Source organism: Varanus komodoensis, unplaced genomic scaffold, assembly GCF_004798865.1.
Source record: "Varanus komodoensis strain SLA01 unplaced genomic scaffold, ASM479886v1 scaffold13_3, whole genome shotgun sequence".
Lineage (NCBI taxonomy): Eukaryota > Metazoa > Chordata > Lepidosauria > Squamata > Varanidae > Varanus > Varanus komodoensis.
In genome coordinates this window covers 13,959,917-13,971,968 of record NW_025335409.1, presented here as the reverse complement: position 1 = coordinate 13,971,968, position 12,052 = coordinate 13,959,917, and the positions used below count along the sequence as shown (strand labels likewise).

The window sequence follows — 12,052 nt, the reverse complement described above, 5'->3', positions numbered from 1 at the left end:
ATGTATGCTAAGCTCTTTGATTATTTAAAATATGCTGTATAAATGCTAAGTATGCATGTACTTATCAGTTTTTCTGGGATACCATTTTGATTTTTTCCTCAGTGTACCAAAGGCTGAATTGAGGAAAAATTAATCTGTAAGCTGTAGCAAAAGCCTGTTTTATCATGTACAAAAGTAGGGTATGCATTTACAAAATTGTTAACTCTACAAGTCTGAGGTTTTTCCACTAAAACAAAAAGCCAATGCAAGTATTGTAAACTGAGAGCCACACTAGGCTAGACAATAGATGATTGGATCACCTGTGACTTTTTCTAAAGCGAAGGCAGACACTGTTTGTTTGTTTGTTTGTTTTAATAGAGATGCCCAATTCTCTAAACTGCAAAAGTTTAGGTGACTGTTAGTAGGCTGGAAGGGGAAAAAAATCTACTGAGGCCCAATCATGGGCACAGATCTCATCATGTCATCTACCGTAACCCTCACTGAGGAGTGACTAAGGTTACTATTAAGCAGGGCACCCTTCCTTGGGGTATAGGTTTAGGGATATAATTAAAGAGCTGCAGTGTAGCAAGTTATCCGTTCTTTTGGCTTACTGTGGCATATTTATTAGTATCTGCCGGCACCATTTCAACTTTGTCTCAGGCCTCAACATGAGCTAGTGATGACTCTCAAGGCAAGAGATTTGTGTCTAGGACAGGGAATGGCCACTTGTTTTGGCCTACAGCTCTGATCAAATCTTGTCACTATAGCCAATCGTGAGGGCTGACAGGCATTACAAACCAAAACATCTGGAGGGCCACAAGTGTCCCACCTCTGGTACAGGAAGTAATCATGTTGAATGTGAATGCGTACCTTGGCGAGTGGATGCAACTTAGGTCTTGCACTGGTGTGCAGAATGTGTGCAACTGGTATATTCCATCAGCTCAGCATAACCGGGGAAAGCTGCCCCAAGATTGGTTAAAGTCACTGCCATATATATCCCAGAGGGCTTATATTGTCATAGGAGGCTACTTTATATTAAGTCACACTTTTGATCCCATTTAGGTTAACATTATTTACTCTGAATGACAGTGAGTGCATAAAGGCTTAGGCAGAGCTTTTCAACCCTGCTAAAACCCGAGCTCTGTAAAACTGGGCCGCCAGGGACTGAACAGGGCATCTTCCACATGCAGGGCGTCTGTTCTTCTGTCCACTGTAAATCTAAAGTATCCATAAACAGGCTGAAGGTTTAAAGTAACTGCATAAATAAGAGCATCACTATGACAAAAATTGCAGTAAGTTGGATTAGCAGCTGTTATTCTGTAACTCAACACCAGCATTTGGGAAGGGCTCCCCTTGCGGACAGAGGCAGCAGGCAACTGCCAGCTGAAAGCCAGCAATGCCTCAGCCGCAGCGGAGAGGAAAAAGTTGGGATTCTCTCGGAGGGCACCTGCCGTCATTCCTCGGCCTCCCTCGGTTGCCTAGTGACCACCCCTCCCGCTCCAGCGCCGCCTCTAGCCGGGCAGGGATGAACCGCGCATGTGCAGCCTGTAACGGGGTGGCTGCTGCGCCTCCTGCGTTGCCGTCCGGCGTTTGCTCTCGAAGTCGGCGAGGAGGAGGAGGGGAAGCGGAGGGAGGGAGGGACAGTGGGTGTGTATGTGTGCGGAGCTCGACACAGCGGGCCAACCAAGGTGGCCAGAGCGATGAGCTCTCGGAAAGGTACTGCGGGGAGGCCAGGGTGGCCGGTCAGGGCTTTCCCCAAGAGGACGCGGGCGGGCTTTCCGGTTGGTTGGGGGCTTCCCCTCCCTCCTCCGAGTGCGAGACGCCGCGCTCCGGCCACGACCTCGCCGTGATAACCCGTTTCTCTTTCCCTCAGTGCTGGCCCTGCAGGCCCGGAGGCGCCGGGCCAAGCACCCTGCGGCACCCGGCAAGAAAGATAAGCACCCGCCGCACCACAAAAAGTGAGTTTTGACGGGGCGCTTCGGGGCGGGGGCATCTGCGTGTGTGTGGCGCCCGGCTTCCACATCTGCTTATGTGGCGCCCGGCTTCTTTCTTTCTCCAAGGATGTATATGTTCTCCCGTGCAGGGATCTGGGAGCGCAAACTTCTTTCTCCCACTGACAGAAGGCAAGGGGAACCTTCGAGTGCGCAGTCCCACCGGCTCGTCCATTTCTCCCATCTTTCTCGCTCCTTTCTGAACCAATGCTTTCTGCCACCTTGTTGACGTGTGTTTTTTTGACAGAGTCAGAAAACACTGGGTATCTTTCGTCCCCTCCCCCACTCCAGCTAGCTCCCCCTCTGTTCACATCTTGCATGCAGATGCTGGGATTTCTAGAACACCCACCTCTTGCACCTATTCATGGAGCTCTTCAGTCAGTATCTGCTGGTACAAGTGCTGTATGCATATTCACTTCCGTACCTGGACAGCTGCTTTACCCACATGCAAACAGTTTGCTACTTTTACTGATAATGACTATGCCATAAGTTCACCTTCCCCAAACTTGTGTGGTTTCAATGTTTTGGCTACAGATCTCATCAGTTCTAGGTGTTGGTCAATAGTAAGGAATCATGACAGGTGCGATCCAAAACATCTGGAGACTAGCAGGTTGGTGAAGGCTGCCATAAACATACAGGGTGTTGTATTTACATGCTGCCTTAAGGCTCAAGACTGCTACATCACTTCCTTATTTCATTTTTAAAACAGTTCTGTGAACTAGACCATTGTTTTGTGGGGGAATAAGATGGAGGAAGAATGACCCGCTTATGGCCTTGCAAATGATCTGTTGCTGTGCTCAAGACTTCTAATTTTGAAATCCAGTACTCTATCCACAGGAGTATCTCTTGCTTCCTTTCAGTGTATAAATTTCTGACATTTGTTTCGATTATACTGTGGAAAAGTTACTCCCTTGCCTTTGGAAATATATCAATCAGTTTGAAGTTGTATAGCTTTTTTATTTAATAAGAGGAACATTTTATATACTTCACCTCTTTGTACAGCTTTGTGCACTAACAGTTGTGTTATGGATTGATATACTTTTGATATTTTATATATATGATAGCCTTTCATATTGCCATTCCTCTCAGTTGTCAATGACCTTTTTTTCTTGTGGAGCTGGTTATGTTGCAAATAGGTTATACAGAATCAGACTGCTCATCGATCAATCACTCTTCCATAGAAGAAGAACAGTTCTACCGTGGTCTGCTTTCTGATATAATAATTTCTTTTGTGAGATTCTTTTAATTCTGTCTTTGGTGGAATATTCATACTATGAGCTCTTGCTTATAGTTTGAAGTGATACATCCCAGGCACAGGTTAATCATCTCAGTGAGAATTAGGCCATAGACTATTTTGGGGGAACATTTTGAAAGGAGATGGACTCCTGGTTGATGCCTTGGGTGCAGGAATTTAGTATTCAAATTCTGTTTTGTTCTTCATGCTAGTCAACATTTACATGAAGCTGTTGTAAGAGGTAATTGGGCATTCTGTGCCATCAGTATGTTCACCACAACAACTCTGTTACTCCTTTCAATCTCAGTCTATGGAGGAATTGGTGTTTCAACTTGTTAATCGACTAGATGAGGGCAAACACTTTAAAGATGCTGTTGTTCAGGAGGAAGGCATATAATACATATAATTACCTCTACTGGATTGAGTTGCATTCCCTTTGAGGACAAATGTTCATAGGTAGGTCACCTGGATCTGGCAATGAGCCTGGATACTCAGATCTTGATGCTCACCAGGAGAATGTTTGTTCATCTGGCACTGTCAATCAACTATGCTCAATTCTAGATAGATCTGATCTGGACATATTAACACATGTTTTAATTACATGCAGTCTGATCTACTGCAATGCGTTCTATCTGAGGCTGCTTCTGGAAGATATTCAGAAACTCTGGCTGGATCAGAATGTTGCCAGACTGTTGATGATAGCTGGTTACAGGCAGCATGTTGCTGCCATGTTATAGCAGCTTCATTGGCTGCTGACTCATTTCCTGGCACAGCAGTCAGGGTGGGTACAATGTGTTGGTCAAAGTCCTGTGTGACCTATATGACCACCCTCTTCCACCATGAACCTGCCCAGACTTTGAGATCTTCTGGAGAGACCCTTTTCTTTGTCTTGCCAAATTCTGAAGTGCATCTGGTAGGAACACAAAGGAGGCCTTTTCAGTTGCTGTGCCTGGCCTTTGGAATTCTTCCTCTTGAGAGATTTGTTTGGCTCTCTCTTTGTTTTGTCTTTTCACAGCCAAGCAAACACATTTTTATATAGACAAGCTTCTGGTCTATCAGGTTGCTCAGCCAACTGCATTATCCAAATTTTAACTTTTTATGTTTACCTCTGTTTGGATTATTTTTACCTGCTCCTTTTTGTTGTGTGTTTTGTATATTTACTGTACTTAGCTGCTTTAAATAGTATTGGCAGGAATAGCTGCCTTTTAGGTATCTCTATTTCTCCCTGTATACTCCATGAAAAAAAAAGTTTTTTCTCTTTCCTTAGTCACCTGGGTTTTGATATAGTCAGTCCAGTTGCCTCTCTTCAATTCAGTGATAGCTTCTGTCAGGTTTCCTCAGTATGACATATTGGGACATTCCCCAGAATTACCCGTATCACAGGAAAAAAAAGTCTCACCCAGGTATTCTAGTCTCACACACCATCATATCAAACAACAGTCTAGCTCTTTCCTTTACTAGCTTGGAAATTTTTTCTTCTTATACTTCCCCCCCTCTTGTATATATCCCAATGCAGGTTTCATGGAATAGTTGTAGATCTTAAACCTTAAAAACCAGTTGTTCCCCTCATGGAAAGTACTGCTATCCTTCCTAGACTGGGTTCTTACTACTTTTTCAATGCCATTCTTTTTCTCTATTTTTCTCCAGTTCCTCAGGGAATTTCTTTTTGGGGAACATAAAAGCTGTTTGTCTGTCTCTCTCTCTTTGTTCCTTTTGGGAGAATGGTTTAAAGCCTTGACTCTGAAGTGTTTGTATGAGTTGTTTCTATATGTTAAAATTATAGTTTTATCTCTTTATAGGGACCTCTTCTGTCTAATCTAGACATCTAAAGTCTTTTGTTGCTTATAATTTTTCCCTTTTGCTTGTGGCTCTTTGGAGGGCCTTCTTAAATTTATTCATAAGATAGATTCTGCTGAATTTGTGTTCAGTTGTAATTTTTTCCACTTTTCCACTTAGTGTGTTTCTGTTGTTATTGTTGTTGTTTTTTAAGACATCAACTTGAGATTTTGATTCCACTGGGTTGTTGCCTTATAAAGTATTCTATGTTTTCTCTAGGGAATGTGAGACCCTTGCATTTTCTACAGACAGTCCACATTTTTTGTGGGATTTCTTTTGCTTGACTTGGCACAGTCTGTTTTGTGGTTATCCTTGCTGTGTTCACTTGACGCAACAATTTCCAAGAGGGGTTAAATTTTCAGTATGGTGGCTACACATGCCTCTTGTACACTACAGTTGGCTGGCATGTTGTCTGAACAACCTCAATATCCCATGTGAGGGTATAATGCAATCAAATAAGATCTTATTAAGGATTTTATATTTCTGCAATGTAAATATGCCTAGTCCTAGCAGTTTTGTGGTACTGATCAGTAGTAACCTTGACAGCAATATATACAATGTACTTTGTTTACAGTGGCATTGTTTTCAAGATGCTTTTTTGTAAATTGTATCTTGATATCCTGTTGAATTTCTGTGTGACCCATATACTTTGTGTTGGGTTAATATATTTTGGATAAAAAGTTCTAAAAAATGGTTTGATCAAAAAACATTAAGGAAATATTGTACATGTTTTAGTGAGGAAAGATTGGATGGATGTACTATGAATCCCATGGGCCAATTTTATTGTACAAAGGTGGATTGTTCTTTAAGTATAATAATTGAAATATTATATTCTAAGTATGGAAAATGATCTAACTTGCAAAAAAATCAGTCCAATGCAAATCAAACTTTTAAAAAGTAGGAGTTATACACTCTTTGCTTTATTTGCCTTCATTCTCTTACACAATTATGGACATCTAGGTTGTTTCAGATAGTAAAAATCAAGAAGGGAGTCTAGATAGGTGTCTGCCACATTTATTCTTTATGGAATATTTAGGTGCAACTTTTAAAGTCTAGCAAAGTAATGACTTAAGTTGAGCGTACATTTGTGGTGGAACCGCAGGGTGGTTTTTGAAAAGTGTGCTATATTGTTGTCTGAACACACCAGATAAGAAACCATAGTGAACAACCCACAGTTCACAACCCAACAATAATCCATGGGTACTTTTTATGGATTGTTGGTGGTTACCAAACCATGCCTTTTTAGTTAACAAACCATGCAGCTGAGTTCAGACAATACGATGGCACATGTTTGAACAAGAATTCATAGTTCAGTGACAACTCACACTTGAAGATTGAGGGTATTATGGTGTCTGAACCCAGTTAAGGAGGTAGCTTTGTGCACTCGTTTCATACGGTTGAAGTGTGACAAAGCAGTGCTATGGGGGAGGTACATGCCACAAAGTTCTTCTACAATAGGGTTGCTTAGTTGCTTGGGGCAAATTGTTACTTTAGTGATTAACTGAGTGCTAAGTTAAAAGTTGAAGTAAAAACTTTTTAATAAACTTTTATTTCAGCTGACTCACTGGAAGTTTTTGCTTTTAGACTGTCTCCCTCCTTCAGCATTAAATTGCATTAAGCAGCAATATATACGTATTTATAAGAAGCATTTAACATTATAACAGTTAAGAATATTTACAGTGTGACAGATTAAGCAAAAAGTACTTATAATAAGCAGATATGTGCCTGTCATTGTCATGACCTTGAAACACAGACAACTGAAACTTAACATGTATGTTAATAGTTCCTGCAGGTGTGCCTCACAGGGTTATTTTGTTTTTAAAGCACATTAATATATATTGATTAATTTTAATGCATCCATATGATTAAAGCCTTTCGCAATGACTTCAGCTTTACTAATTAACAAATAGTTTTGAAGACTGTACAGTGTGAAGCCAGGTGGGATTAGTAGACTGGAGAACAGTTACTTGCCTTGATGTTGTAGGGCAGCCCCCTGCAGGTACATGGAATGGACAGATTTTGCTCAGGGTGTTATATAGATAAACCATGTCAGGAGCCATGTCTGTGTGTCCATTACTGACAGCTGTTGAAGTTTGTTTGAATGTTCCACTTTATCAAATGAAGGGCTATTCCATGCTGCAAAAAAATGGGTCTGTCTGCCAGTTCTTATAATTATAAAAGAAGATGTGTGTCTGTCCATCTGTCAGCACTGTAATGCCAAGACAAAGTTTAGACGCCTGAAACTCCCAAACTCCTGAGTCTCAATTCAATGCTACAATAAAGGGTTGCTTGCTGTTGTATTTATTTGCTTTCTGAAAACTTTCTATGATTCTAATTCCACCTTACTTTGAAGAAAAATAAAGAGAATATCCTCACGTGCCGGACTTGTATTGCCTTTAACCACTATTAATTCAGAATTCCATGATATCACAATGTGGTAAAATTCTAATGTTTTGAAATATTAACATTATTAAACAGTGTTATATGAAATGTTATTATATTATATCATAATTCATTATTATATTGAAATACTGAGCCTTAGTGTATTCATTAAACAAGTGAAATCTTGCTCATGATGAGTTTTAAAAACTTTATTTTTCAAGAATGTTGCTTTGTATGGATAACCATAAATGAATCCATATGGGTAGTCATGAAATGCTACAGTTTCTTCTGTTTTCATCACTTCTTTTATGGTTCTCATATGAAAGAAACAGTGAGACATGACTTGTTTGTGGCCATTCAGACTAATAAACTTTACATAATTTGTATTCAGTTATAATATTTTTCTTGATCTTCTCTGTTTTTCATGCAGAATGACACTTTTTATCTTTTAGGAATCAACAAGCTGATTAATTGAAATCAACTGAAATAAATGTTGCTTTTATGATCAAGTTAAATGTTTGTACTAAGAGAGTCTTTAGTTTATAAAGAGGATGCTCTTTGTCCTTGTATTTGGTTTTCAAAAATGATGCTTGATTGAGCAGCCTTATCTGACCTGTTCTAATTTATGATGTAATATGCTGTATATGAACGACGATTCTTTTGCTATGGTTTAATAGAATTATAATTTATGCAAGCGGGGCAAGCCAATATTTTAAAAACTGAATGAAGAATCTTTGGTGTGGTATCTGAGAACCTATGATTGCTGTAATAACACTTCCTTTCATGTCTGCAAGGAAGGCCAGACAATATATTGAATATCTCCCCCCTCCCCAATAACTTCATTTTGGGTGGGGTGTGGTAGAGGGAAAATACAGAAAACAGATTTTTGTTTTTCCTAGCCCATGAAATCTTTCCCTATTATACTGAATTTGTACTAATGAGGTGAAGTTTGGGGCTGATTGCCAGACCCAAACCTGAGCATTTCTATTTGCTCTTTTATTTGCTGTATTTATTTATCTGTGCTTTAAAAAATGTTCCCAGGCAGGTGGCTCTAGAGAGTGAGAAAGCTTCCTTTCCTCCTTTCTCAAAGTCCTCCTGCATAATACTGGAAACTTTTTTTAGAAATGTTCTTACACACCTCATAGGTTTGTACAGGCCAATGCACTCCCCTCCCCCCTTGTGTCCTACCCAACAACTGACATGTCAATATTCCATATATTCTGGAAACTTGGAGGTCATTGTCAGACTGTTATATAGAGATGTTTTTTTAATGTACTTCTGCCTGCCTTGGATGTGTAGAAATTACTACATTATCATTAGGTTGATCCTGTTTTATTTTCAGACTGGGAGGCATTTGTCCCTCCCATCCCAAATTTGCTATTAGAATTAGATTTCATTCTGCTTGTTGTCTACCTGATATTCAGATTACACTTTTTAACAGGTTTACCCTATAAATAATGCCAATAATTATTGTGAAAGAAATGATACATAGCTTCTGAACACTGCCTAGGAGACCTTTTGAATTTTGCAGTTGAATCACTATATTTGTCTGACCTTGGTTTTATAAACAGCATTTTCTGAATGCTGATGGGTACATGGGAATATTTGGATATCTTTAACATTTTAAGAAGAGTTCCTCAAAGAAGGCTGACATATTTTAGATGCAAGACATAGTTTGATGAGCAGTATGGTCCTTCTTTGAATCCTCTAACCAGGCTTTATAATGGGGATATTTTGAGCCTGGTACAAGGTCAGGAGGGTCTCATCTACCTTTTTTGTTTTCAAGTAAGCCATTAGTAAACTAACTGCATACCCAAGAACTAAAAAGGGCAGTATGATGCCTAGATCCCATTGGGATCTATTAACTGTGCTGCCATGTCTACATGGCACAGTACATGGAACCCATTGGGATTCAAAAAGTGGAAGTGCTGCTGCCAAGTCAATTTACTTTAAAAAGCAGCATTATAACATTTGGAATGAGTTCAGTGGGAAAATCTGCTAACCCATAGATGGATATGTGCATGCTTGTAAATCGCAGGTGATATGCTTGTCTGGGGAGCAAATATCAACAGAAGCCACTAGGTGGCAACATATTAATTTGGAACTTGTTGAAAAATGAATTTTAAAACAAGTGAATAAAACTAAGTAAACTCTTTAAAACTGGAACTATAAATAGGCTTTTTAAAAAGTGAGGTTTGAGACATTTTTAATGAATAAAACTCATTGCTACATATGTAGATTCTATTTTTTCCAAAAAGAAACAAGGCAGAGGAATTTAATATTAATATAATATTGACTGTTATGCCTAAATAGGCTTGATGATTTTGAGAATGCTATTTCCATCTATCACTTTCAGATTAGAAGTAGTTTGCCTTTTTTTTTTTTTTTAGAAGGCCTTTATGTGGAGTATATTTACAACTTACCTTGCATTTCTGTACAAAATATACTTGGGTAGTTACCATTATAGTAAAAGGTGCTAAACTATGGAATTACAATAACTACTATAAAGTATAAAATAGGAAAAAACCTCAGTAAAATGCATTTCCAAATATATTTTAAAAGTAACCTCAGTTTAAAAAATCAAAAGATATTAAATAAATTGATGAAAGATTACCAAAACTTACTAGACTGCTTTTCTGTGCATGCTGGTGTTTTATCACTTATAGACTTCAAACAGATGAGTGTGGATGCATGCTTACTCACACACATACACACACCCAGCACAACTTCCATAAAGCCTCTTTGTCTAGACACTTGTAAGTAATTATCAAGTGAGTAAGTTTCCATTATGCATTCTTTTCAATACTCACTGAAATATAAATCGTTTTAAGTCTTGTTAGAGCTTATGAGTTAGATATGCTGGGATAATATTTACTCAGGATTCCTGAAATGTGTAAAAAGAGATCTTGCAACATTGCCCCAATTAATTGGAAAGGAATGCCCTTTATTTTATGTTGCTCAGTGCAAATCATGAGCATGTCTTTTTAAAAGTAGGTATAGGATTGTAGCCTTACATTTTGCTTCTCTGCAGTTTGCCTTGGCTAACACTATGGAATTTTATTTCAGCTTCTGTCTCAGCTGAATTATATTTTTATTTTAAGCCATTATTAATTGCTTCTATTATACACATCACTCTAGTTATAGAGAAAATGGTAAGCAAGCTTTAAGTATAAAATACAGAAAAGAAAAATGGGTGGAATAGCATACAGGCTATTATTTAAATGTTGTAGTTTTTTAAGTGGCCAATATGCAGTTTTAAAAGGATTGTAATATTAATTGCTGTCTCATAACATCTATATTATAAGTAATGTATTATGAGTGATTGGGAAATATTTCCAAAAACATAGACATTTAAATAAATTTTAAAGTTGTATCATTTATAGGCAATATAAGAAATAGCATAGTCTGTACTCAAATCAGGCCTTATACATTAACAGATTTTAAAATATATTATTAACTGCAGTGTACTATAACTATTATTCAGGAGGACTGTATAAACAGTCTAAGTATCAAATAGTACTAAAAAATATCACCCACTCAAATCTATTAATCTTTCATTATTCTATATATATATATATATATATATATATATATATATTAATGTCCTTTGTCTCATTCCCAATTTCTTAAATCTCTCAGTAGAGGAAGACAATCTAAATACCTGTGCTCATGCTTCCTTTAAAGGATGGTGGCTTCTTCAGGGATGATTTTGTTTATTTCCTTCCACCTTTAAAATACAAAGGAGGTCAGGTGTTACCAATTTTATTATGCTGAAGGACCGGTTTAACAACTCAGATGTGAGATTAATTGAGTAAGTATGACTGTTAACCTTAAAATAGATGTAGAGAAAAAATGGAACAAACAGGATAAAAACTTCTTTTGTTAATCATTTTTATTTTCCCAACATATAGATTGCATAGAAAAAAATACAGAACAAAGGTAAAACCTAATGTAAACAGAACAGACTAAAGCAAATAAAATAAATACTCTGGTTTCTCTTCAGATCATATAAAACTTTTACTAAAGGATAAAAACATCTTCATAAACTTCTGCTTTATACTTCTTTCATATACTTCATATACTTCTGCTTTTTATAATCACTTATAATGTTTTCATACGTATTTTTTCTAAGCATATTAAGAGTCTTGGTTCTTGCTTTCTGAAAGGTAAGGACCCAAGGGTCCTATATGTCTGCTTTAAACATTTTTTAAAAAGAGAATACTAATTTTAGGTAAAACAAATAGCAGATTTGTGTTGTGTGCTTTATCACATTTTGCAGCATGGCTCTATGTTCTGTTTACACTGGCTCGAGTATTTTAGAATATCAAGTTGCCTGTGCAGGTGGATCTTGAAAATATGTTGGTAAAAAGGAGTCTGTGTCAGTGGATGGGGTGAAGTTGAAAGAGCAGCACTTAAGATTAACTTAAATTCTACCAATTTCTGCCCCCCCCCCCATAACTGAACATTGTTTCCTTGAACTCAGTTGAGAGCTGAAATATATAGCTTCTCTCTTGCCCTGCTCACGCTGATTCCAGCTAGTCTGCAGCCAGTCATGGCCTGCCTATGGCAGCATATAACACCCTGCTAGATTGTCTGTAATTCAGATGAAGGAAATTTTGGTAAAGGGCAC

The 12,052-nt window shown here is 38.1% G+C and overlaps 1 protein-coding gene across 10 annotated transcripts in view; it reads left to right on the top strand.

Annotated features, from left to right (window-relative positions):
* Nucleotides 1-1,592: 1,592 nt before the first annotated feature.
* Nucleotides 1,593-12,052, top strand: part of SRPK2 (SRSF protein kinase 2) — a 121,235-nt gene continuing 110,775 nt past the window's right edge. For 9 of the 10 annotated variants that reach the window (XR_006414001.1, XR_006414000.1, XM_044423241.1 and 6 more), the window contains exons 1-2: nt 1,593-1,695; nt 1,853-1,937. Coding sequence is in view for 7 of the 10 variants with exons in the window: in XM_044423241.1 (XP_044279176.1) it covers nt 1,680-1,695; nt 1,853-1,937 (101 nt within the window). In the remaining 3 variants the exon portion in view is untranslated. Of the gene's footprint in view, nt 1,696-1,852; nt 1,938-12,052 lie in introns of those variants that run through there. The other variant, XM_044423238.1, reaches the window with a different exon arrangement.